Source organism: Crocodylus siamensis, chromosome 4 (genome assembly GCF_052110815.1).
Source record: "Crocodylus siamensis isolate JL-2025a chromosome 4, ASM5211081v1, whole genome shotgun sequence".
NCBI classification, from domain to species: Eukaryota; Metazoa; Chordata; order Crocodylia; family Crocodylidae; genus Crocodylus; species Crocodylus siamensis.
In genome coordinates this window covers 227,420,770-227,442,921 of record NC_143398.1, presented here as the reverse complement: position 1 = coordinate 227,442,921, position 22,152 = coordinate 227,420,770, and the positions used below count along the sequence as shown (strand labels likewise).

General features: G+C 42.7%; 1 protein-coding gene across 1 annotated transcript in view; it reads right to left on the bottom strand.

The window, feature by feature from the left end:
* LRP1B (LDL receptor related protein 1B) overlaps window positions 1-22,152 on the bottom strand; it is a 1,602,836-nt gene that overhangs the window by 135,825 nt on the left and 1,444,859 nt on the right. Inside the window, exons 68-71 of the mRNA XM_090045827.1 lie at window positions 15,036-15,142; window positions 13,175-13,304; window positions 10,677-10,783; window positions 10,203-10,335 (exon numbers count right to left, since the gene is read on the bottom strand). Coding sequence (XP_089901953.1) covers window positions 10,203-10,335; window positions 10,677-10,783; window positions 13,175-13,304; window positions 15,036-15,142 — 477 coding nt within the window. The remainder of the gene's footprint in view (window positions 1-10,202; window positions 10,336-10,676; window positions 10,784-13,174; window positions 13,305-15,035; window positions 15,143-22,152) is intronic.

The window sequence follows — 22,152 nt, the reverse complement described above, 5'->3', positions numbered from 1 at the left end:
GGTTCATAGTTGACTGGTTTTCCACAAAAGCTAATTCTTAGACAGACGTTCACATGGACACTTGTGAGATGAAAAAAGGAATAAATTGTTTTGTCAGGGTTGGGCTTCAAACATCTTTCATTAAAAAAAATGAGATTCATAATACATACTTGCAGTTCCACTCCTGTTCCTTGGTTACCTGTTCTCATATCCCTACTCCTGATCTTTGATACAAACAGGGTACTTAAAGAACCTACAAAAATGCTTACATTCAATTCACTACTCATTTTTGAGAAACTTAATGACCCCCTTAGGCCAAGGCTTCAATTGAGAATGCTATTTTGGAGTGAGGAAAAAAGCTGAATGAGAAAAATTTTGACATCAAGGAAAAATGGATTCAGCAAAGGAACACAATTGACATCATTAACAAATTTCTTATCATGGACCCCATATCTAAACCTTCGGGCTTTGCATTACTAAGCTGGAGCTGGAAAACACTGAACAGGGTTTGTACTGGACAAACTAGATGTAACTACCTACTACATAAATGGAATTTTATTAAAGCCCCCAAATGTGGGTGTGGTGAAATCCAAACAATAGCACACATAATGGAGGAATGTCCTATTTATTATTTTAATGGTTACATGAAGATCTGCATCAGTCTACTAGCAATGCCTTGCAATAGATATTAAATCTAAAACTACTAGATAAGGTACTCCTGGTAAATCTGATATATTTTATTAGATCAACTCAAATAGTTGGAAAACATTCTTCTTTGCAAGCTTTCAGAAACAAACACTTTTCATCAGGCTGAGAAAACATCTGCAGTTGTGTGCTCTTCCTGGATCGAATAAATAGTAAAGAAGCCAGAGGCTGGCATGCATGCAAGAAAGCCAGACAGTGAAGATGTAAATAGGAGTCAATGAGTCAGAGATGGGTTGCAGGGTGCAGGGGAGGATAATGAATGTAGCTCGTAAATAGTGGAGAGGTATCTGGAGAGGCAGATGTTAGGCAGATTATAATGTGTTGTAAATCCAATGTCTATATTTAGTACATGGTTTGTGTATCCAGTAGGTTGATGAAGTGAACTTCATAGGCTCATCTGTGAAAGGTGTTTTGTAAAATCCTTTTAAGGATCACAACTGAGAGATTTGAAAGAGAGTGGTTTTCTTGTGAGAAATGTGCCCCCACAGGTAATTGAGTATTCTTGTCATTTCAGTGCAACTTTGGTAGTCTCGGAGGGCTTGGCTGGACATTACAGCTTTTTTGGTCTGTTTAGAGTGGTTGTGTTTAGGGTGATTCCAACAAAACTTCATTCTCTGACAAAATTGAGCAAAAGATCAGCCCCCCGAAACACAATAAAATGTTAGACTGAACACCTCACAGTGGGTGAATCTCTAACCTTGACTATTATATTTACTGCTTCAGGGAAAGAATGAACAATGAAATAATCAACAACTCATGCCACCATAACAACCACTCCCTATCAGAGAGAAGGCCCATATAATCTCTATGATTACCAAATAATAACAAAAGCAGCAGATAAAGGAGGAGCCATAGAATCAATGAGTCGGAAGGGACCTAGACAGATCACCTAGTCCGACCCCCCGTCATGGGCAGGAAGGAGCACCGGGGATGGCAGGGGTCATAAGACCCCAGCCAGGTGCCTGTCCAGTCTCCTCTTGAAGATTTCCAGGGAAGGTGAGAGCACCACCTCTCTGGGAAGCCTATTCCAGGCTCTGGGCACCCTTACAGTGAAGTCGTTCTTCCTAATATCTAACCTAAACCTATCCTCCCTCAGCTTGTGGCCATTGCTCCTGGTGACTTCAAGGTGGGCCTTGGTGAACAGTCTTTCCCGAAGTCCCTGCTGGTGGCCCCTGATAAGGTTGTAGGCAGCCACAATATTCCCCCTCAGTCTCCCCTTGTGGAGACTGAAGAGATTCAGGTCCCTCAGCCTCTCCTCATATGGCTGGCTTTGGAGGCCCTCAACCATACGAGCGGCCCTCCTCTGGACCCTCTCCAGGTTCTCCATGTCCTTCCACAGTAGTCCTTAATGATGAAGACTACATAAAAGAAGCCAACGCCTGACACCACCTACTTCAATAAACTACAGAAAGATCCTACTTCCCTTTTCACCTTGAAACTCAGAACTACCATCAAATCATTTCCATCATTTCCATCTTTGCCTCTGTCTTCCTAAGTAGGGACCAGTTCAGCCACCTCCCTGCTGGGCCCCCCTCGGGCCCCGGGAGAGACACGCCTGGGCCAAGGGTTAGCGAGGAGTTAGTTAGGGTACTTCTGGAGAAGCTGGACGTGTTCAAGTCCGCTGGTCCGGACGATCTTCACCCTAGGGTTCTACAGGAACTGGCTGAGGTCATTGCAGGACCCCTGGCACGGCTCTATGAGCACTCGTGGTGCTCTGGCGAGGTGCCGGAGGACTGGAAGAGGGCCAATGTGGTCCCTATCTTCAAAAAGGGAAAAAAAGAGGACCCAGGAAATTACAGGCCAGTTAGTCTGACCTCAATCCCGGGTAAGCTCTTTGAAAAAATTATCCTGGCACACATCCAGGAGGGCCTTGCGGGGGAATGCATGCTCAGGGGCAACCAACATGGGTTTATCAGTGGCAGGTCTTGTCAGACCAACCTGGTGGCCTTTTACGATCAGGTCACCAAATCATTAGACGCAGGGGTTGCTGTGGATGTAGTCTTTTTGGACTTCCGGAAGGCTTTCGACACTGTCTCTCACCCTGTCCTCATCAAAAAGCTGGGAGACTGTGGTGTCGATGCCCACACGGTCAAATGGGTCGCCAACTGGTTGGAGGGCTGCACCCAGAGGGTGGTAGTGGATGGGTTCTTCTCGACCTGGAAGGATGTGGGCAGTGGGGTTCCGCAGGGCTCGGTCCTCGGGCCTGCACTGTTCAACATCTTCATCAGTGACTTGGATGAGGGGGTAGAAAGCACCCTGTTCAAGTTTGCTGATGACACTAAGATGTGGGGGGATGTGGGTGCACTAGAAGGGTGCAATAGGCTACAAGCTGACCTTGACAGGTTGCAACGGTGGGCGGATGAGAATAAGATGGGGTTTAACACTGATAAGTGCAAGGTGTTGCACATGGGGAGGAAGAACCGGCACCACACTTACAGGTTGGGGAACTCTCCTCTTGCCAGCACGGAGACGGAAAAGGATCTTGGAGTCGTCATTGACTCCACGATGAACATGGGCCGGCAGTGTGGGGAGGCAGTCAAGAAGGCCAACCGTACCCTGTCATGCATCCACAGATGCATCTCGAGCAGGTCCAGGGAGGTGATCCTCCCCCTCTATGCGGCACTGGTCAGGCCGCAGCTGGAGTACTGCGTCCAGTTCTGGGCGCCACACTTCAAGAGGGACGTGGACGATATGGAAAGAGTTCAGAGGAGGGCCACTCGTATGATCAGGGGTCAGCAGGGCAGGCCTTATGAGGATAGGCTACGGGACCTGAACCTGTTTAGCCTCCACAAGAGAAGGCTAAGGGGGGACCTTGTGGCCTGCTACAAACTGGTCAGGGGGGATCAGCAGGTATTGGGGGAGTCCCTGTTCCCCCGTGCGCTGCCAGGAGTGACCAGGAATAACGGTCACAAACTGGCGGAGGGTAAGTTTAGATTAGATATTAGGAGGCGCTACTTCACAGTCAGGGTGGCTAGGGCCTGGAACCAGCTTCCAGGGGAAGTGGTGCAGGCTCCTAGCCTGGGGATTTTTAAAAGGAAGTTAGATGAGCACCTTGCCGGGGTCATCTGACCCCGGTGCTCTTTCCTGCTAAGGCAGGGGGTCGGACTAGATGATCTACCTAGGTCCCTTCCGACTCTAGCTACTATGAAACTATGAAACTACAAGAAAAACTGCAGACCTTGATTCCCTCAGCCCCTACACTACCTAACCCAGGGACGTTTTACATGCTCCCTAAAATCCACAAACAAGAGAACCCTGGCAGACCTCTCATATCCAACCGAGGAACCCTAACTGAGGAAATATCAGGTATCATCAAATCAATCCTAAAACGTCTTGTCACACAAAGGGCAAGTTTTGTCCCAGACACAATAGACTTTCTATGAAAACTTAAAAACACAGACCATCTCCCCGGAAACAGCCTCCTCACCACCATGGATGTTACCAGCTTATATACAAACATCCCACACCAGGATGGCATCCAGCCCGCCTTACATACCTACAACAGCAAGTTGACAATTCAGAGTACGGACCCAAAGATATTACTGACCTTATACACTTCATCCTCACATGCAACAATTTCACTTTCAATAACCAACAGTTCTCCAGACCATGGGCATAGATATGGGTGCCAAAATGGCCCCATAATATGCCAACCTTTTTATGAACAACCTGGAAGAAGAATTCCTCAAGGACTGCACCATCAAACCCTTGCTATACTTAAGATAAATTGATGTCATATTTATCATCTATGCTGAAAACCTGCAATCTCTGATTGATTTCCATCATAAATTCAACAGTTATCTCCCCTCCATCAAACTATCTCTTGAATACTCCAGCACCAACATCTCATTTTTAGACTCAATGATCACTATCTAGAATGGTAAACTACAAACCATGATATACAAGAAACCCAGGGACAAACATACATATCTGCACAAAACCGATTTTGCTCTGAGGAAAACACCCATGACTGTCATCTCACAAATCTTAAAAAGGATAATAAAACATATCAGATTTACCCAAAAAACCTTGTCTCCCTATGTCCTTAGACCACCACAACTATAACCTATACCCCTGAAATCTAACAGTGTGTGCCATTGTTTATAGTTGCTTATATGTTGTTTATGGGAGGTTTATAACTTGTTCTGTTATTCAATTGCAGTATTCCATACAAATAAATAAATATGCTACTTATTTTAAACTACCTTTGTTTTCTTGCCCTCAGTCCAATATTTTACTCTTAGTCAAGACCAACAGTCATTTACCAGTTTGTTCCTGTTGCTTTCTCATTTATTATTTATGTTGCACTATTTCTGCTTTCTCATTTATTATTTATGTTGCACTATTTCTTTGAAATTACCAATGGTTTCTAGGAGTGCCATACATCTCTTATTTTTGCCTGATTAACACCAGAGTAATTTTCAGATGAACTCAACAAACTTAATTAAGAACTATAATCTTGATTAAATTACTCAGCCTCAAAGAAAGGAAGCTTGCTGTGGCAATACAGTCTATGTGAGGATACTTGGAAATTACTTTCCCTCTTGGATTGAAGCAAGCCATACAGACAAAAATTTATATATTTAAAATCAAGATGCTGGGCTGTAGGGAATGATTATGACCAATATTGTATACATGCTATAGTACTTCTTGATTTTACATTACAGTCAGATTATTTATTTCTACCCACTGATAAACTTTACCCCAGCCACAGCTGCACACCTACAAGATACCAAATGTCATACTTATTGAGTTTGAGAGGTGAAATCTTTGTTCTGCCAAAACTTTTTTCTGCCTAGCTGACATTCTTATGAAAGTTAGAAAAGCATTTCCCAATGATATCCCAGTGAGTGGCACTCATTTTGTGCCTCTCATTGAGGTGACAAACATTCTTTAGAATTTCTGATGGTATGCAATCATCAGGACATGTTAAGAGTATTATGGAACACCATGGTCAGCTAGATTACTTGATCAATATTATTTTCTATACAAGCAAATACAAGATCATTGATCTAGGATCAAAGAATAAGATCCCAGATCATGTTATGTCATGTTAAGAAGTGACATTATTCTACTCCAATGGGAAAAGCTCCATATATTACACTTATGGGAAACATGCAGATATTGACATCTGGCATACTTAAAGGGACAAATATAGCTACAAGTTAAATATACTGCAAATAGCTCTCTAATAGCCTGTCTAGTGATGAGCAGTAGGCAAGCTTGTAGACTGGCCTGTCCTTGTTACTACCTGATAGCAATGGGGTTGCAGTGGCAAGAGGTGTTACCCTAGTGGGTAAACTATCTGCCACACACAGGCAGCCATAGTAGTGGCACGGACTTTCAAGCATTGCCAGTCCCCAGATTTCCCATGTCCCGTGCTGCCTACACATCCTTTACAGTTGAAGGTGGTCTGGGTCCTGGCCTACCAGCCTGCTTGTCACTGTGAAGAGTGAACAGGCTGCTCAACCTAAAAAGGGCCTGCAACTATAAAGGGAACATGGGCACACCCAGGACCATGTTCTGGGGATGCAACAGGGCTCTCCTAGAACAGCTGTTGTCACTGACAGACTCCCCTGCGGACAGAAGGGGCTAAGGAGTAAGGACTTGTCATCCCATGACTGGAGATTATGTATGTATGGCAACTTTTCATGCTGCAGACAGAGGGCTTTCAACATGCAGCTACCCATATCACTCTTTTTTTTGGTAGCACTATTAGTTGACCTAGTGGTAGATGCAGTGGTCAGAGAAAGTATTAAAAAGCAAGCAGTGCTTTTTGGTTAAACATTGCATTTTCGTCCCTCAGAAGGAAAATTATGTCTAGAATTTTTAAATTATGTCCTAATAGTTTTTCCATAAGAAGGTGATTTTGAAAAAGTGCTGTTAAGATTTGTGTGTGCTCGAACCTGCACAAATTAAACCACAGGTATATATTCTTTATTTAGAAATTTGTTTTTAAACATTGGAGTTTGGGCATAAGTATTGAAAAATATGTACAAATCGTGAAATATATTCTTTGTGGGTGGACTTTCTGCTTGAGTTAGGAGCCTAAATGAGACTCACCTGCATAGATGAAGAAGTCTACCTACATAGAAATGGGTGTAAGATGGGAGACCTAAATATTATTCCATTTTATTTGATTTTAAAATCTGAATTAAAAATTGTATATTAACTGTATATTAATTGTATTGTGGCATTACATATTCATATTTAGTATATATTAATGTTGCCATTAAATTGCCATCAAACTACCCTGTATACCACATGTCCGAGAATCAGACATGTGTGTTTCATAGATTCATAGATTCATAGATGCTAGGGTCGGAAGGGACCTCAATAGATCATCGAGTCCGACCCCCTGCATAAGCAGGAAAGAGTGCTGGGCCTACATTACCCCAGCTAGATACACATCCAACCTTCTCTTGAATACCCCCAGGGTAGGGGAGAGCACCACCTCCCTTGGGAGCCTGTTCCAGACCTTGGCCACTCGAACTGTGAAGAAGTTCCTCCTAATATCCAATCTAAATCTGCTCTCCTCTAGCTTGTGGCCATTATTTCTTGTAACCCCCGGGGGCGCCTTGGTGAATAAATACTCACCAATTCCCTTCTGTGCCCCCCTGACGAACTTATAGGCAGCCACCAGGTCGCCTCTCAACCTTCTCTTGCGGAGGCTGAAAAGGTCCAGTTTCTCTAATCTCTCCTCGTAGGGCTTGGCCTGCAGGCCCTTAACCATACGAGTGGCCCTTCTCTGGACCCTCTCCAGGTTATCCGCATCCTTCTTGAAGTGCGGCGCCCAGAATTGCACGCAGTACTCCAGCTGCGGTCTGACCAGCGCCCGATAGAGGGGAAGTATCACCTCCTTGGACCTATTTGTCATGCATCTGCTGATGCACGATAAAGTGCCATTGGCTTTTCTGATGGTTTCGTCACACTGCCGACTCATGTTCATCTTGGAGTCCACTAGGACTCCAAGATCCCTTTCCACTTCCGTGCCACCCAGCAGGTCATTTCCTAGGCTGTAGGTGTGCTGGACATTTTTCCTCCCTAGATGCAGCACTTTGCATTTCTCCTTGTTGAACTGCATTCTGTTGTTTTCTGCCCACTTGTCTAACCTGTCCAGGTCTGCTTGCAGCTGTTCCCTGCCCTCCGGCGTGTCCACTTCGCCCCATAGCTTAGTGTCATCTGCAAACTTGGACAGAGTACATTTCACCCCCTCGTCCAAGTCGCTGATGAAGACATTAAAGAGTATCGGTCCAAGCACCGAGCCCTGCGGGACCCCACTGCCCACACTCTTCCAGGTTGAAACCGACCCATCCACCACAACTCTCTGGGTTCGACCCTCCAGCCAATTCTCCACCCACCGGACTGTGCAGTAATCCAAGTCACAGCCCCTTAACTTGTTCACCAGTATGGGGTGGGATACCGTATCAAAGGCCTTCCTGAAGTCCAAGTATACGACATCCACCCCTCCTCCTGCATCGAGGCGTTTTGTGACCTGGTCATAAAAAGAGACTAGATTGGTCAGGCACGATCTACCTGCCACGAACCCGTGCTGGTTTCCCCTCAGCATAATTTGTCCTGCCGGGCTCTCACAAATGTGAGCCTTGATGATTTTCTCAAAGATTTTGCCAAGGATGGAGGTGAGACTGACTGGCCTATAGTTACCCGGGTCCTCCTTCCTCCCCTTCTTGAAAATGGGAACCACATTGGCCCTTTTCCAGTCCTCCGGGACTTGACCCGTGCGCCACGAGCATTCAAATATTCCCGCCAGTGGCTCTGCAATGTTCTTGTGTTTGGAAGGCAGAACATAGAAAACAAGATTTTTCAAGAGCCATGGCCCACTGTGTTTCATAACAGTAAGTCATCCTGGAAACACAGAATCAAGAAAGTGTGGCATACCAGGAGACAGTCTGGGTGAGGCATCAGGAACTTCCTGATGTGATATATCAATAAGGCTAGATCCCAGACACAACAGCAGTAGCAACACTTACTTTTTTACTGTAATAATTCTTTACATAAGTTTCTGTAAACAGTAAACTGGTGTTTCCACACCACAAGTGTGAAAACAACAGATACTACACTAAGTGTAGCTACTACACTTAGATACTACTAAGTGTAGTATCTAATCAAGATACTACAAACTGCATGCAGCAGCTCATTTAGCTGCTGCTTCAGTCATAAATTACAACATTCATCTAATATTACTGTAAATTCCCTAGCAGCTGTGAGGCAGCTAACACTGGACTTTACCTATCCTGCCTGCTGGGCCATAGAGAAGCAACAGCCTTTTTGTCAATGTCTGCATGCGTGAGGACAGTGCTCCTATTCCAGTGAAGAAAAATCAACTCTCCTGCTTAAGACATGCATTCCAATATTGTTAGGTTAATTTGGGGAAAATGTGTGGAGGGGGTGTACAAGTAAATATGGTAATAGGACTTTTTAACATTATGAAATTTCTTGTTTGGTAATAATTTTACATCTTTTTATTCCATGGTTTAGAAAACACTTAAGTGGAAGTATTAAGCAGCATAAATTATGCCATGCCAGTCAGCCATTTGATGAGGACTTGCATTGTCTTAGGATCACAGACTCTATTTCAGCAGCTTTGGTATGCTCTGCAACAGGGGAGTGCGGAATGGGCCATATTTGATTCAGATTTGGATTCGGCCCAAACTGGAGACAGTGATTCAATTTGTTGATTCAGATCACTGTTTCTGATTTGATTCGGCCAAATCTGAATCTGAAGATTCAATGCTGATTCAGAGAAACAGTGATTTGGCCATAGACACAACTTTAATGTTTTTTTCTACATACCTCGAGGTATCAGGCGTGGCTTGTGAATGTTGCAATGCTGGGATGGATGAAGTGTCCCACGGGAGTGTGGAGGGGCCCCCCCACATGCTTGGCAGTGAACCTGGAAGTGGACCAGAAATACTTCCGGTCCATTTCTGGGTCCACTGCCAAGTGCACCAGGGCCTCCCCAAACACACTGTCCCTGGCTCAGCCACAGGGGGACCCTGGGTGCCCCTCCAGATCAAGGAGGCACCAGTCACTGAGCTGCGAGGGTATGGCGGGGGCCCAGTGCGCTCCCCAGTGGACCCAGAAGTGGACCAGAAGTGCTTCTGGTCCACTTCCAGGTCTTCTGGTGAGCTGCCTATGCTCCTGTGGGGCACTCCATCAGCCCCACCATTGCAGCATTCACGAGCTGCCTCGTACCTTGAGGTATATAGAAAAAACACTTAAAGCTGTCTCTATATCCCAATTACCGACTCTTTTCAAATCTCTCCAAATTCATTCAAAGCATTCTGATTTGATTTGGAGAGATTAAAGGGTTTCTTGATTCAATTTGGATTCAGAGATTCCACCACCGAATCGGGCTGAATCGCCACAGAATTGAATCGAGGACTAAAGCTTTGCACAGCCCTACCCTACAGTGCTGTTATGTCACCATGTTGCTTTAATTAAAAAATAAAAGAGTGAGGAAGAGTAAACTTTTTAATGAAAAAGTGATGCCTCACCTCTGTCACAATTTTCTTCATCGCTCCCATCCACACAGTCATGGATTCCATCACATAGCCATCTGATAGGGATACAGTGGGCCTTATTTTTGCATCGAAACTGATCTTCTTTACATTCTGTTACACAATCCATCTGTTTAAATACAGATGTGTACTGCAGTATTTATTAACAACAACAATACAGTAATAGACAGATTTAATCTAGGCTGCTGAAATTTCATTGCCTTTTTTGACTGAGAAAATACATTTCTCCTTTATTATTGGCAGTGTAATTAGACTGCTACTGAAATTAAAATTTTAAGCAATTTCAATACAAATGTACCGATATTATGTGCTTGTGTATTTTGAATGTGCTGATGAAAGCAATGGATTCAAAAATTCATGTTTATTCTATTTATTTTCAGTTTCTGAATTGCTTGATCAAATACTGTACATCAGATAATATAAAGCACTCAAAAGAATTACATTAGTTACCTCATCAGAGCCATCAGCACAGTCATATTCTCCATTACACCTCAATGATGCAGAGATGCATCCTCCACTGGTGCACACATACTCACGTGAAGAGCAGGTTGGAGATGCTAATTAGAAATAGACATTTTTAGCATTATGTAAACACAATTTTGAATGATTTAATTATTAATATGAGGCAAAGTTAACTTATTATGTTGTAATTGACTATCCATTAGTAGAAATTCCATGGTTTGAAATTACAGGGTTAGTTTGACCAGCAATCTGACAAACTTCCCCATATACACTTTAGAATCACTGTTAAAAAATTTAAAATATGTCTGCAAGGATATTTATTTTTATGACAAAAGTATTTATTTTTTGTATTTATTTTTTTCATTCTCCTCATGCAAATAAACTTATGAATGACCAACACCAGGATTTGAGTCTGGAAAATCCTTATGCAACCTTATGAACAAGGGTAACTGCTTCCATCACCAAAAAGAACTCTCAAAATGTATCTTTATAAATACACAGCAAAACAAATATATAAGTACCAAATATTAGGTTTATCTAAAAACTAAAACATTAGTCATCTCAGGAAACTAGAATATTGCAAGAATAATATACATTGCATAGGTGTATTTTAAAATGGGAGAAGCAAGGTAAGATACACAATAAACTCAATACTGTTTGCATGTACACATGCAGATTTTTTCAATATATGCGATAAAATACTATAATTTAAACACAAACTATCTGCATAAACTAAGGGTTTTTGCATTCTGCTCTTACAACACAATACCTATGATTAGTTTAAATTGGCCTCAGAAGTGTTTGGTAGTATAAACCACAGTGAAATTACATGGTTCTACCGCAACGCCTCGCATTTTAAGGCATACTTCCTTTATCAACTCTCCTAATTAGGGATGCTTATGGCTGTGTAGAAAATCATGATTAAGAAGTAAGTTCTAGCAGATACCAATAAAGGATAGTGACCTAAATCCATAGCGAGAATTGAAAACAAAGGAACTGAGTACATTAAAAACAAACAAAAATATTTGGTAAAATTTCTCTCTTATTAATAATTCATGCGAATGTTATTTGTAATATTGTATAACATCATCTCTGCTGAATAGAGTTCCACATTACAGATGATTCATCAGCATCACACTTGTGTCAGGAGGTACTCGTTGTTACCTGATTCTTATATCACGGCAAACAGGGAAGTGAAGGTTAAGTATCTGGACATATTTTATACAGAAACACTTGAGGAACTGAGATAAATATCACTGGAACTGTATTCTATTTTTACTATAGGACATTGTTTATCTTTGAGGCTAGGGGGAGAAGTTACACACAAATTGGTTTAAGTTATCAGAAACTGGTTTAAACCTGTAACAGAAAAGAAGTCCAGTGCATATAAACCAGTTTCAAAATGGCTGAAACTGGTTTAAGATAAACCTAACTGAATGTAGTATCAGACTTAACTGATTTGGGTCAAACTGGTTTATGAAACTTCTGTCCCAAACCCCTTCTTGGTTTAAGTTAAATCAGAGTCCCCCAACACCTTACCATGCTTTCCAGCCCTGGGCTGGGCTGGGCTGTCTGCCACAGCAGAGAAGGGTTGGGGACTAGGGGGTGACAGGGAGCCAGGGACTGCCTCCCCAGGCAAACCCAGCCTGGGGTCTGGGGCCAGGAATGGGGGTTAAAACTCACTTCCCCATTACAGAGCTGCCCTGCCCTCCTAAATTTACTGAAAGTTACTGCTGGCTTCAACTGTGGACTACAAATCCCAGAGGCACCTGGAAGCAGGAAGAGGAAGTGATGAACAACTCTGCAGTGTTCTGCTTCTGTGAGTCTGGTCTGCAAATCCCAGAGACCTCAGGGGCAACAGGAAGAGAAAGTGAACACACAGCCAATGCTGGCTACATGCCAGAGATCTGTGCTGTTGCATCTCTTGGCTTTTGGCCTGAGCCACCGCATGCATGTGGCTGCATTTCCTGAATCAAAAGTGAATGTGTGTCCAGTTGTTTTCAGTTTAAGTCCTCCAGTTTAAACTAACCTGCAAAGACTGAACTGATTCAGCCTCAGGCTTTTTGACTGTTTGTACTTAGCATGAAAGTCCTCCCTTTGTTTGCTCTGTGGATGCCCACACCAGAGCAATAGTAATAGTTTAGTCCCATTGTAGTGTGATCTATTATACCCTGCCTCAAAAATAATATTTTATTCAGAGAAGTTATGAAAACACACATGATTGGACAGACTCTAACTTTGAAGCATTATCTTACCAGGAAGCGTAAAATTGTAATAAATGTAAAGAAGTGTTTTGCAAAAAATCATCAAACAATAAGACATTTGCTACTCCAATATATATTTATTACTTCTAACAAAAAAGACCTAACAGATAATAAGATGACTTGCTAATTCATGTTTCCCATCATATTGTTCATCTTGTTCTTTAATTGTTACTATTGATTTTTTTTTTCAGGATGCCATAAAGATTAATTTAATCATCTCACCTGGTTCACATTTTTTTTCATCATCCCCAAATTTGCAGTCTTCATGACCATCACACTTCCATTTTGCTGATATGCATTGACCATTAGAACACTGGAACTGGTCCCTTGAACAGCCAGTTTCACAATATCTCTGTTACAAATATAAAATAAGTATGTAATTGAGTTTGTCCATTTCATTAAAAAATAATGTAAGTATTACCAAGCATTCAGCCAATTATAAAAAAAAAAGCCTAGATCTGATGAAAAATGGATTGTAACGGCAATGAAAAAAATGAGTAAAGCCTTTCTTTGGCTAAGGTACTACTTACTGTGAAGAGTAATAAAATTGGCTCTTTAAGTTGAAGAGCACACTTAAATAGGTGGTGTTATTTTGGAATAGGATTTCTAACTTACCAATTGAAAGCCCTTGGTAGTAGTGTAATTATGTTGTGCAGACCACAACTTGACAGACTTTAAACTAGAAATATTAATGCATTTATATCCATACCCAATGGAGCCACAAAAGGTATTATCAGGTTAACCCAATTACTTGTTATTCAATTAATTATATTAAAATCCTAAAACCACATTTGACAAAAATGTTCAATTATGAAAAACACTCAGAATAAGAACATCTAGTGAGAAGATTAAAACAAAATGTAACAGATCTATACAAAATGGAGACAAATAATAATATTAAAGAAAAATAATTTATATAAACTTATTTTCATAATGGCTTAGAGAGCAGATGTACAACCAGATGTGCATATATTTCTAAAGGTAGAAGATTCTCAGTTATACCATCACTCAAATATTCTTTAGATTTCTTTCAATATTCTCCTTTAGGACAGCAAGCTTGAGAAATTTAGCTTTGTTGCTTTCTTAAAGTCCTGTAAGTTCAGTATTCATGAACGAAATTATTCTTGCTAATGCAATATTTTTTCACATTCTGCACGCCCCCAAATAAGACGCACACCTTGTGTTTGGAAGACAGACTATAGGGTAAAGATTTTTCCAAGTCATGACCTAGAGCTGGCTTATTCATGAAAACACTGTACAAGATGGCTGCTATTTTCTTTCTCTCTACCAGCAAACAGGAAGGGGGCACAGCCCACTCTTAACCTTTTCACAGCTGCTCTCAAATTAGGTGCCACAGTAGTAATACATATCCTTCAAATCCTTGTAATTGGATACAACTTGCCAAAATCTTTTGCCAATTTGAGAAGGGCTGTGCAAAGGTTAACTCTGGGCTCAGGCCCCTCCTGCTTGCTAGAAGCCATCTTGTAGCACTGTGCCTTTATGCTTCTATGTCTCCATGTAGTGAATTCCTGGCATAGAAAATCATTCTCCCCATTTAAGATTCCAATTTTAGAGGGCCAATTTTTGGAAGAAAATTTTTGTGGTACCCCAGTAAATATGGCAATTAAAATATTTACTTGGTAATTTTTATATGGCATGTATACTATCTCTTCTTTTAGTTTATTGCCTATGATTCAACAAAAGACACACAATGTCCCCTTATTTCTTAAACTTCCATTGCTATTAATGAAAGTTGTACACATTGATTCAGAGCAGTACTTCTTAGAAAGAAGAAAAGGACTGCAAACTGAACACACAAATACTGTAGACTCTCAGAGACTGCAAAACATATTCATATGTTAATTATAATCAACATGAACAAAATTAGCTATAAATTGAAGTACTTCTGCTAGGCACTTCACATGACAGTTGTGAAGTGCCCAGCAAAAGGTATTGTACCATATTGTCTGCTTTGGTGAATAAAGTTGTTTTTATTTTTCTTTTCTTTTCTTCTTTGTTGCTTCCTTTCCGGTAAAAGGGGAAAAAATCTGCTTCAGTATTTTTTTCTTATGAATAGACCTACCTCATCTGAGCCATCTGCACAATCATAATCTCCATCACACCAGAATCTTGCAGAAACACAGTCTCCATTTGCACAGAGAAAGTCTTTCAACATGCAGGTTTGAGGCTCTGAATAATGATAAAAAAAAGTCTTTAGCTGTACTAATACTTCAGACTAACATTTTTATATTTCACAGGGAAGGATTAGAAGTTATTGTACAAAACAGATTCATTTTTTAGCTAAATGCAGGATCTTAAATCATTAAATATTAACTTGCAAACACTTTGTTGATTGTCTGTGCCAAGTATTCTAAAGTATTCTAAAAATACAAGCTCTTACAAAGAGCATCTTCTGATACCCTGTAGTACTTCAGACAATTTTAAGTGATTCTTGAAAATGAAGAAACTGTATATTATATTGTGCTACATAACAAATGCAGAATGCTGAATTCTTACTAGGAATTTCTGTACATGAGCTGATGGCAGGACTTGTGTAGGAGACAATCAATTTATACTGGCAAAACTCTACAGAATGTCATAAGAATGTAAAAACTAAAATGTGGTAGGAATGAGGATTAACTGGAGGGACCTTGTGACTAAAAAGACAGGCAAGATTGCTGAGGGTAGTAGGTGGCAAGCGATGGAGAGAATTATGACTCATTTAATGGAGAAAGACAAAAAGAGGGCAAGAAGAGGGTACTGGGAAGAGAGAAGAAAGAAATGGGCTTTGATGGACTAGATGTCATTAAAAGATTTCATACGCAATTGAGGAGGATGGGGAAAGTGATGTTGTTGAAGAAAACATGATGACCAGACCACGCCCCCACCCTGAAATCCAGAGACATCAGAGAGGAAACAATTTCAGTCTAGGTGCAATAAAAGTCTTAGATGGTGACTGTTATGCACTGTTATTAACTGCTATAAATGCAAATTAAGCTAACACTTATGTGTAGAGCTTCCGCAGTCAAAACTGAGGGTAGGAGTGTAGACTTCCTGCATGTAGGATATGGAGATTTAAGCACCTTAAGAAGGGGATCCAAAAAAAAAAAAAAATCCCAACAAAACCCCCCTGCATCTTCTTCCTCACTTGGGTTCTTCAGCTAATTTTAACTTCTCTGCAGGGGACGGAACTAATTAGACAAATTTAGAGCTACATGCTAATGAAATCCAATCTGTTCAAGGCACAGCACATAATAGGAAACTTGAGTTTACTCTGGTGCCCAAAATATTCTATTCCACAGACTGTGCATGCTTTATAAGCTTTGTCACAAGTGAACATTTCATCAAGTCAGAAGCCGATATTATCTGCTCTAAGAATGAGATTACACTTCAGTGTGTGCGGGCTAGTGGAGCTTTGCTCAGTGGGAATTATCATTGCAATGATTTTCAAAGAGAGCACTGGGATATTTCGCTTTTTTCCTAGTATTATGGTTAGTGACATACTGAACAGCAAGAAATTTTGGCAGAAAGTACCAGACAAAGATTAGTAGCCATCACTTTCCCCTGAAAAGACAAAGTAGTGTAGTAACTGTCATATTGTATTTCTTCACATATATATACATATTTACTTTCTTTTACATGGCTTTTGAATCTATGGACACCTGCTTTTTTAAGATACTTCAAACAAACGTGGGGACAACATGAAAGGAAAAAAATTATCCTCTAATTCTGGTTGCTAACTTTTGGAGTTTATGAGCATCCAGTAACTTCAGTGAAAGTTGTACATATATAAGTGTTTCTGGAAGTAAAACCCACAAATGAAAGCACCCCAAAATTAGAAGCCAATTTTGATATTTTGTTCAAGTGTTTGCAAATGGTTGACATAAATAATGCTTTCATCATCATGAAATCTTTCTGTTTAATCGTGCAAAGTTACAATAATTCTATCCTTCCTATAAACCCTGATTTTTTCAACTGAGTTATAAAGGGTGAATTCACTTTGGCTCTCTCCTGGTATAAATGTCAGAATAAGCCCATGATTGTGATGAAATCTTGTTGTGACTAGGCTATAGCAGACTAAAGTTGCAGTTGTTTTCCTAACAAAGATATAAAATACTATATACATGGGGATATTTCCAGGAATGTCTACATTATTCTGGGGGGAGGGGGGTATTTTATTTTTCTATCTTAATTTGCACATCTGGGTGTTTCAGTACTATCTGATTCTCTTCCCTTTCCATATACTGTGAATAGGAGCCTCCAAATTTGAAAAATTAAGTATTAATACTATACAGCGAAAGCAATTTTCATGCAAATAAGTATTTGTAATGTTTCCCTATTGATTTGAGAATTAGAAACTTAAAAAAAATATGATAATACATTCTGTATTAACAAACATCTGAAGTTGGTAAGAATATCCATGTGATGCCAATTTTTTATTTTTTTTAAAACACAGGTGCTCTGTCACCAGGATGCATCTCTAACATATCTTTACAAGTGCACTTGACTGTTTTCTTATCAGTGCACAGAGAATTGCTGAAGGTAAAATCTATGGCTGTGTCCAGATGAGCACACACGTGCCTCCTGCCCCACCTCAAACCTCTTTGGGGCAAGAGGCATGTGTGGGAAAGAAAAACACGCTCCCCGCACTGCAAGTTTGCAGTGCGGGGAGAAAATTAGACCCCATGCAGGGGTCTAAAAAGACCAAAGTTTAAAAAATCAGAGCAGGGCACAGTCCCAGACCATGGCCTGAGGCAACTGGAGGCTGGGTCCTCCATGAAGATGCTATGGCTGCCAGAGCATCTCTGTGGTTGGCCCTCACCCTGGTACTGAAACGTATAGCTGGCCAAGCTGTGTGTTCAGCACCAGGGCTCCAATACCAGTGACTAAGGGGTTGTGGGGCTGAAAGGGGAGGGGACCATGGGGGGAGACCCCTGGCAACCCCACCCACTCCTCCAGGGCCCCCAACCCCTGCCTTAGTTGGCTCCATCCCCCCGATCCCTGCACCCCCACCCCATAGATTAAAAAAAAAAAACAACCCCCACCCCAGCACTTACCAGCAGCTCCAACTGCCATCTGGCTGACTGGGGCCCCACCCGCACACTGCTGGGTAGGGTGACAGCCCCAGTAGCCCCAGCTTGGGCCCTCCTGCCCCCCTGCTGTCTTGTATTGCCCAGGGGAGCTCTGCCAGGAAGCCCTGGAGCACCCCCACCCCTGCTTTTAAAGTAAGCAGAGGCTTTTTTTTCTGTTTCTTTTTTCTGTTGGTTTTTTTTTTTAAGTGACTGTGCCTGGGGTTGTGATTGCAGCCATGGGGCCTGGGGGTGCAAGTTGGGAGATGGGGCCCGGTGGGGCTGCCATCAGGGGGGCTGCAGCAGCTGGTGGGTGATGCGGCCACGTGGGGCATGTGGGCCTTGCAGGTGGGATTGTAGTCCCTACAGGAGCAATTTGGCCTCTGTTGGGGGGCCATACCCCTTGTGAGGGGGCTGTTCCCTTGTGTGGGGGCCAAATCCCCTGTTGGGGGGCCATAGCCCTTCTGTGGGGGCTGAACCCCTGTTGGGGGGATGAACCCCTTGTGTAGGGGGCTGAATCCCCTGTTGGGGGGCTGTAACCCCTGTGTGGGGGCCACGCCCCTGTGAGAGGGCAGCAAAATATATATTCGTGAAACATGTATTTAGAGTTCACTTTATTATTATGATAAGAGACACATTTTAACACTGTAGATATATCAATAAAACACTGGCCACCTGATTGCTGTCTCTCTCTCTCTCTTGCTCTTTATAGTGGCCTTTTGTTTTACTTGTGGAAGAACATGGATTTGGGGGTATTTTACAGAGTGAGTCTGGGATTTTTTTTATCAGGGATTTTTCAGTTTTCTAATAGGGAACACCAGAATTCCTGAAGGGAGGCCAGTGGCAGGACCCTGCTTGCTCAGAGCTGGCACCTTGTACCCATCTGGCTGTGGCTGACCTCACCAAATGGGGCCAGGAGGACATGCTTTGACAATTCAAAGCAGGCCACCATACCCAGAACTTCTTCCAGGCGATAGCTGCCCAGTTGGCCAGGCAGGGGGAACACGTGGCAGTAGTGCCACACAGAGGCCAACCCTGCAACCACAGTCCACTGGTAGCTGGCCCAGGGGGGCAGTTGCCTCTACTGGCTGTGCAGTCCCCATCCAGGTCTGGCAGGTGCACAGCAGGTCACAGCCAGGCAGCAGGCTCCATTGCCAGACTGCTGCAGTGGGTAGAGGGTGCAGGGAACTCTCAGGGCTGCTTCAGCAGTCCGGCTGACACAAGGGGTAGTGTCCCCAGGTGCCAATTGGCTGGGCCCCAGAAACTCCTGAGAGCGAGTAGCCCTGAGCTACTTGCCAGGGAAGCTTTTTATACTGCTGGGGCCAGGACAGAGCAGCTTTTTATACTGCTGGGGACAGCACAGGTGCATCTTCACATGCAGGCATGTGTGCTTGCAGCAGCTCAAATAGAAGCGGTGCAAATTTGAGCTGGGGCTTTTTGCCTCAGCGCACATGCCTGGACATGCACTTTGGTGTGGTACAAGTTGTGCCACTTGAGGCAAAACAACCCTGCCTGACTCCTTCCAGATCTATTAGGCCTGTGCAGAGTGCCTAGTATTCACTTCAGATTTGGATTTGGCCGATTCAGGGGACAGTGATTCAATTCAGTGATTCAAATCGCTGTCCCAAATCGATTCAGCTGAATCTGATTTGGAGATTTGGCTGCTGCTGAATTTCCAAAATCTTCCAGGCCCATCCCCTGCCTGCTCTCTCATCCAGGCAATGGCTGCCCGCCCACCCCCCCAGATCCCAGAACTTGTTAAAAAAAAAGCCCCAACTCAGTGAGTGCTGCCAGGTGGGGGGGGCCTTCCCACTGCCCCCAACTGCCTCATGCAGTATGGAGGGCTCTGCCATGAGCCCCCGAAACCTCCATACCAGTGCCTACATGGCTGCCCTGCCAGCCCCAGCTACAGCCCTTTAAGAAAAAAAAAGTGAAAAAACCCTGGACTCACCCTTCCTGTCAGCGGGTGGGGGGGGGCATCCCCACTGCCCCCCACTACAAGGGGGGCTCTTCTACAGGCCCCTGAAGCCCCAAGGCCACTGCAGGAATGGTGAGTCCCAGGGCTTTCCATGGGTTTATTTTTCTTAAAGGATCGGAGCTGGCCCAGGCAGGGAACCCATGGGGGGGCTGGAAGAGTGAGGCGGGGTCATGGGGCTTGTGCAGATCCCCTCATGCATCATGGGGCAGTAGGGGGCAGTGGGGATCATGCCCCCCCACCTTGCAGCACCCAGTGAGCACCAGGGCTTTTTTTTAAATGCCAGGAGATGGTGCAGATGGGGCACCCATGGGGAGGGGCTGGAGGAGCGGGTGGGTGTCAAGGAGCTGGGGGAGCATGCAGGGGCTGGGGGCTGGGAGTTGGGCAATGTTTTGCTGATATGTCCACAGTATTAAAGCAATTTGGAAAGCCTACCAGTGCCTCTATCATCATAATAAAATACATTCTAAATACCTATATATTTTTCTGTTTGGCTTTGGTTTTCTTACCATAGACCCCCTGACCCCTTCACTAACCAGGATGTGAGGACAGCTACCCCTGCAGCCACAGTTCCTGCCAGGAGAGACTAGCACATGGCCCCCACAGGGGCTACCACCCCCCCTTCAGAGACCAGTTACTCCCCCCTGCTTGCTCCTCCAGCCCCCCAGATTGCTGCCCCATCTGGCCCAAACCCCCTCTAGCTCTTGCAGGCCCCTGCCCTACATTCCCCACTTGCACCCCCATCCCCATCCCCATTCCCTGCTTGCATCGCAGATCCCTGATGGCTGTCCCACCTGGCCCCTGCTTTTTTCCCCCAGGGTATTTTTGGACCCCAAGATGTCCAGGGGTCTAATTTTGCCCCTGCACTGCAAATTTGCAGTATGGGAAATGTTTTTTTGTTCCTGTACATACCTCTTGCAGCATCTCAAAAGTCTTGACATACCACACACACACACACACACACACACACACACACACACACACACACACACACACATATAAAAAAAATGAAGTGTCTGTCTGTCTGTCTGTATGTTTGCTTATAACTCAAGAATGGTTGGTCTTGTCTACTCTAAACCTTCCAAAATTACTGAATACCACTCAAGGAAAATTATAGGTGGGTTATTTTTCACTTGACCCTTTTTGGGTCTTCTATTGACTGGGATTACTTCACTTCTCAAATAACAAACTGGTACTGTTCCATTTTGGAGGCAGTAAATTCAGTTCAATTGTCATTATTATATTGACACTTGCTTTTTTCTCGCTCCCTGTTAAATATGAAATGTTGGATATGTTGTACCATGCTCTTCAAAAAAAAAATCATCTAAATATGTTGTACTAAGTTCATTGAAAATAAATAAACACTGCAAGTACAAATATAAAAACCCGGGCAAAGAATCGGTACTAGTATGTAATAAGACTCAACTGCTTAGTCACTTGTACATCTGGTAAGGCCAGATGCTTTCAAATTCCATTTTACATAAACACTCCATAAGGGTTAAGAAATTTGACTGAATAACTGGAAAGCACCATATTATTTTTTTGAAAATTCAGATCATATTGAGTTGAGCACAGTCCTTTCAGATCCTTGCACCCATTTATATTGAGTATGTATATTTCCTAAAACATGTAGGTTAATGATAAGAATTTTTTTTTATGCAGGATTACATTTATAAATCTAATATAGTAAATTTTTAAAAGTACTATATTTTGTAGCTATATTGTGCCAAAAGTTATGCAATACACAGTTATTGATCCTACTATGAATAAGAAAGCAGTAGTCTAATGTGAGAAGAACTATTGACTTTATCCTCTTTCCACTGAAACCGTCAGAAGGTTTACTGCTGATTTCAAGGGAAGCAGGATAAGAATCATTATTCATGAAACATACAAAAGACCGTTTAAAAGATTATCTAGCATCACTAACACATATTCCTGCTCTGGTTGCTTTCATGGCATTTTAAAACATTTTTCTACATTTTTTTGCAGTTTTATGCAGTCAATTTGTATTCTTTATATTCAACAAAGAGCACATTGTTTTTCTTTAGAAAGAAAAGAAGATGACTGACTAAAATATAACATTCTTTACTATGATGATTTAGTGGCAAGAGAAAATAGTATTTTGAAAAAATCTACCCTTACCCAAAAAAGGAGGA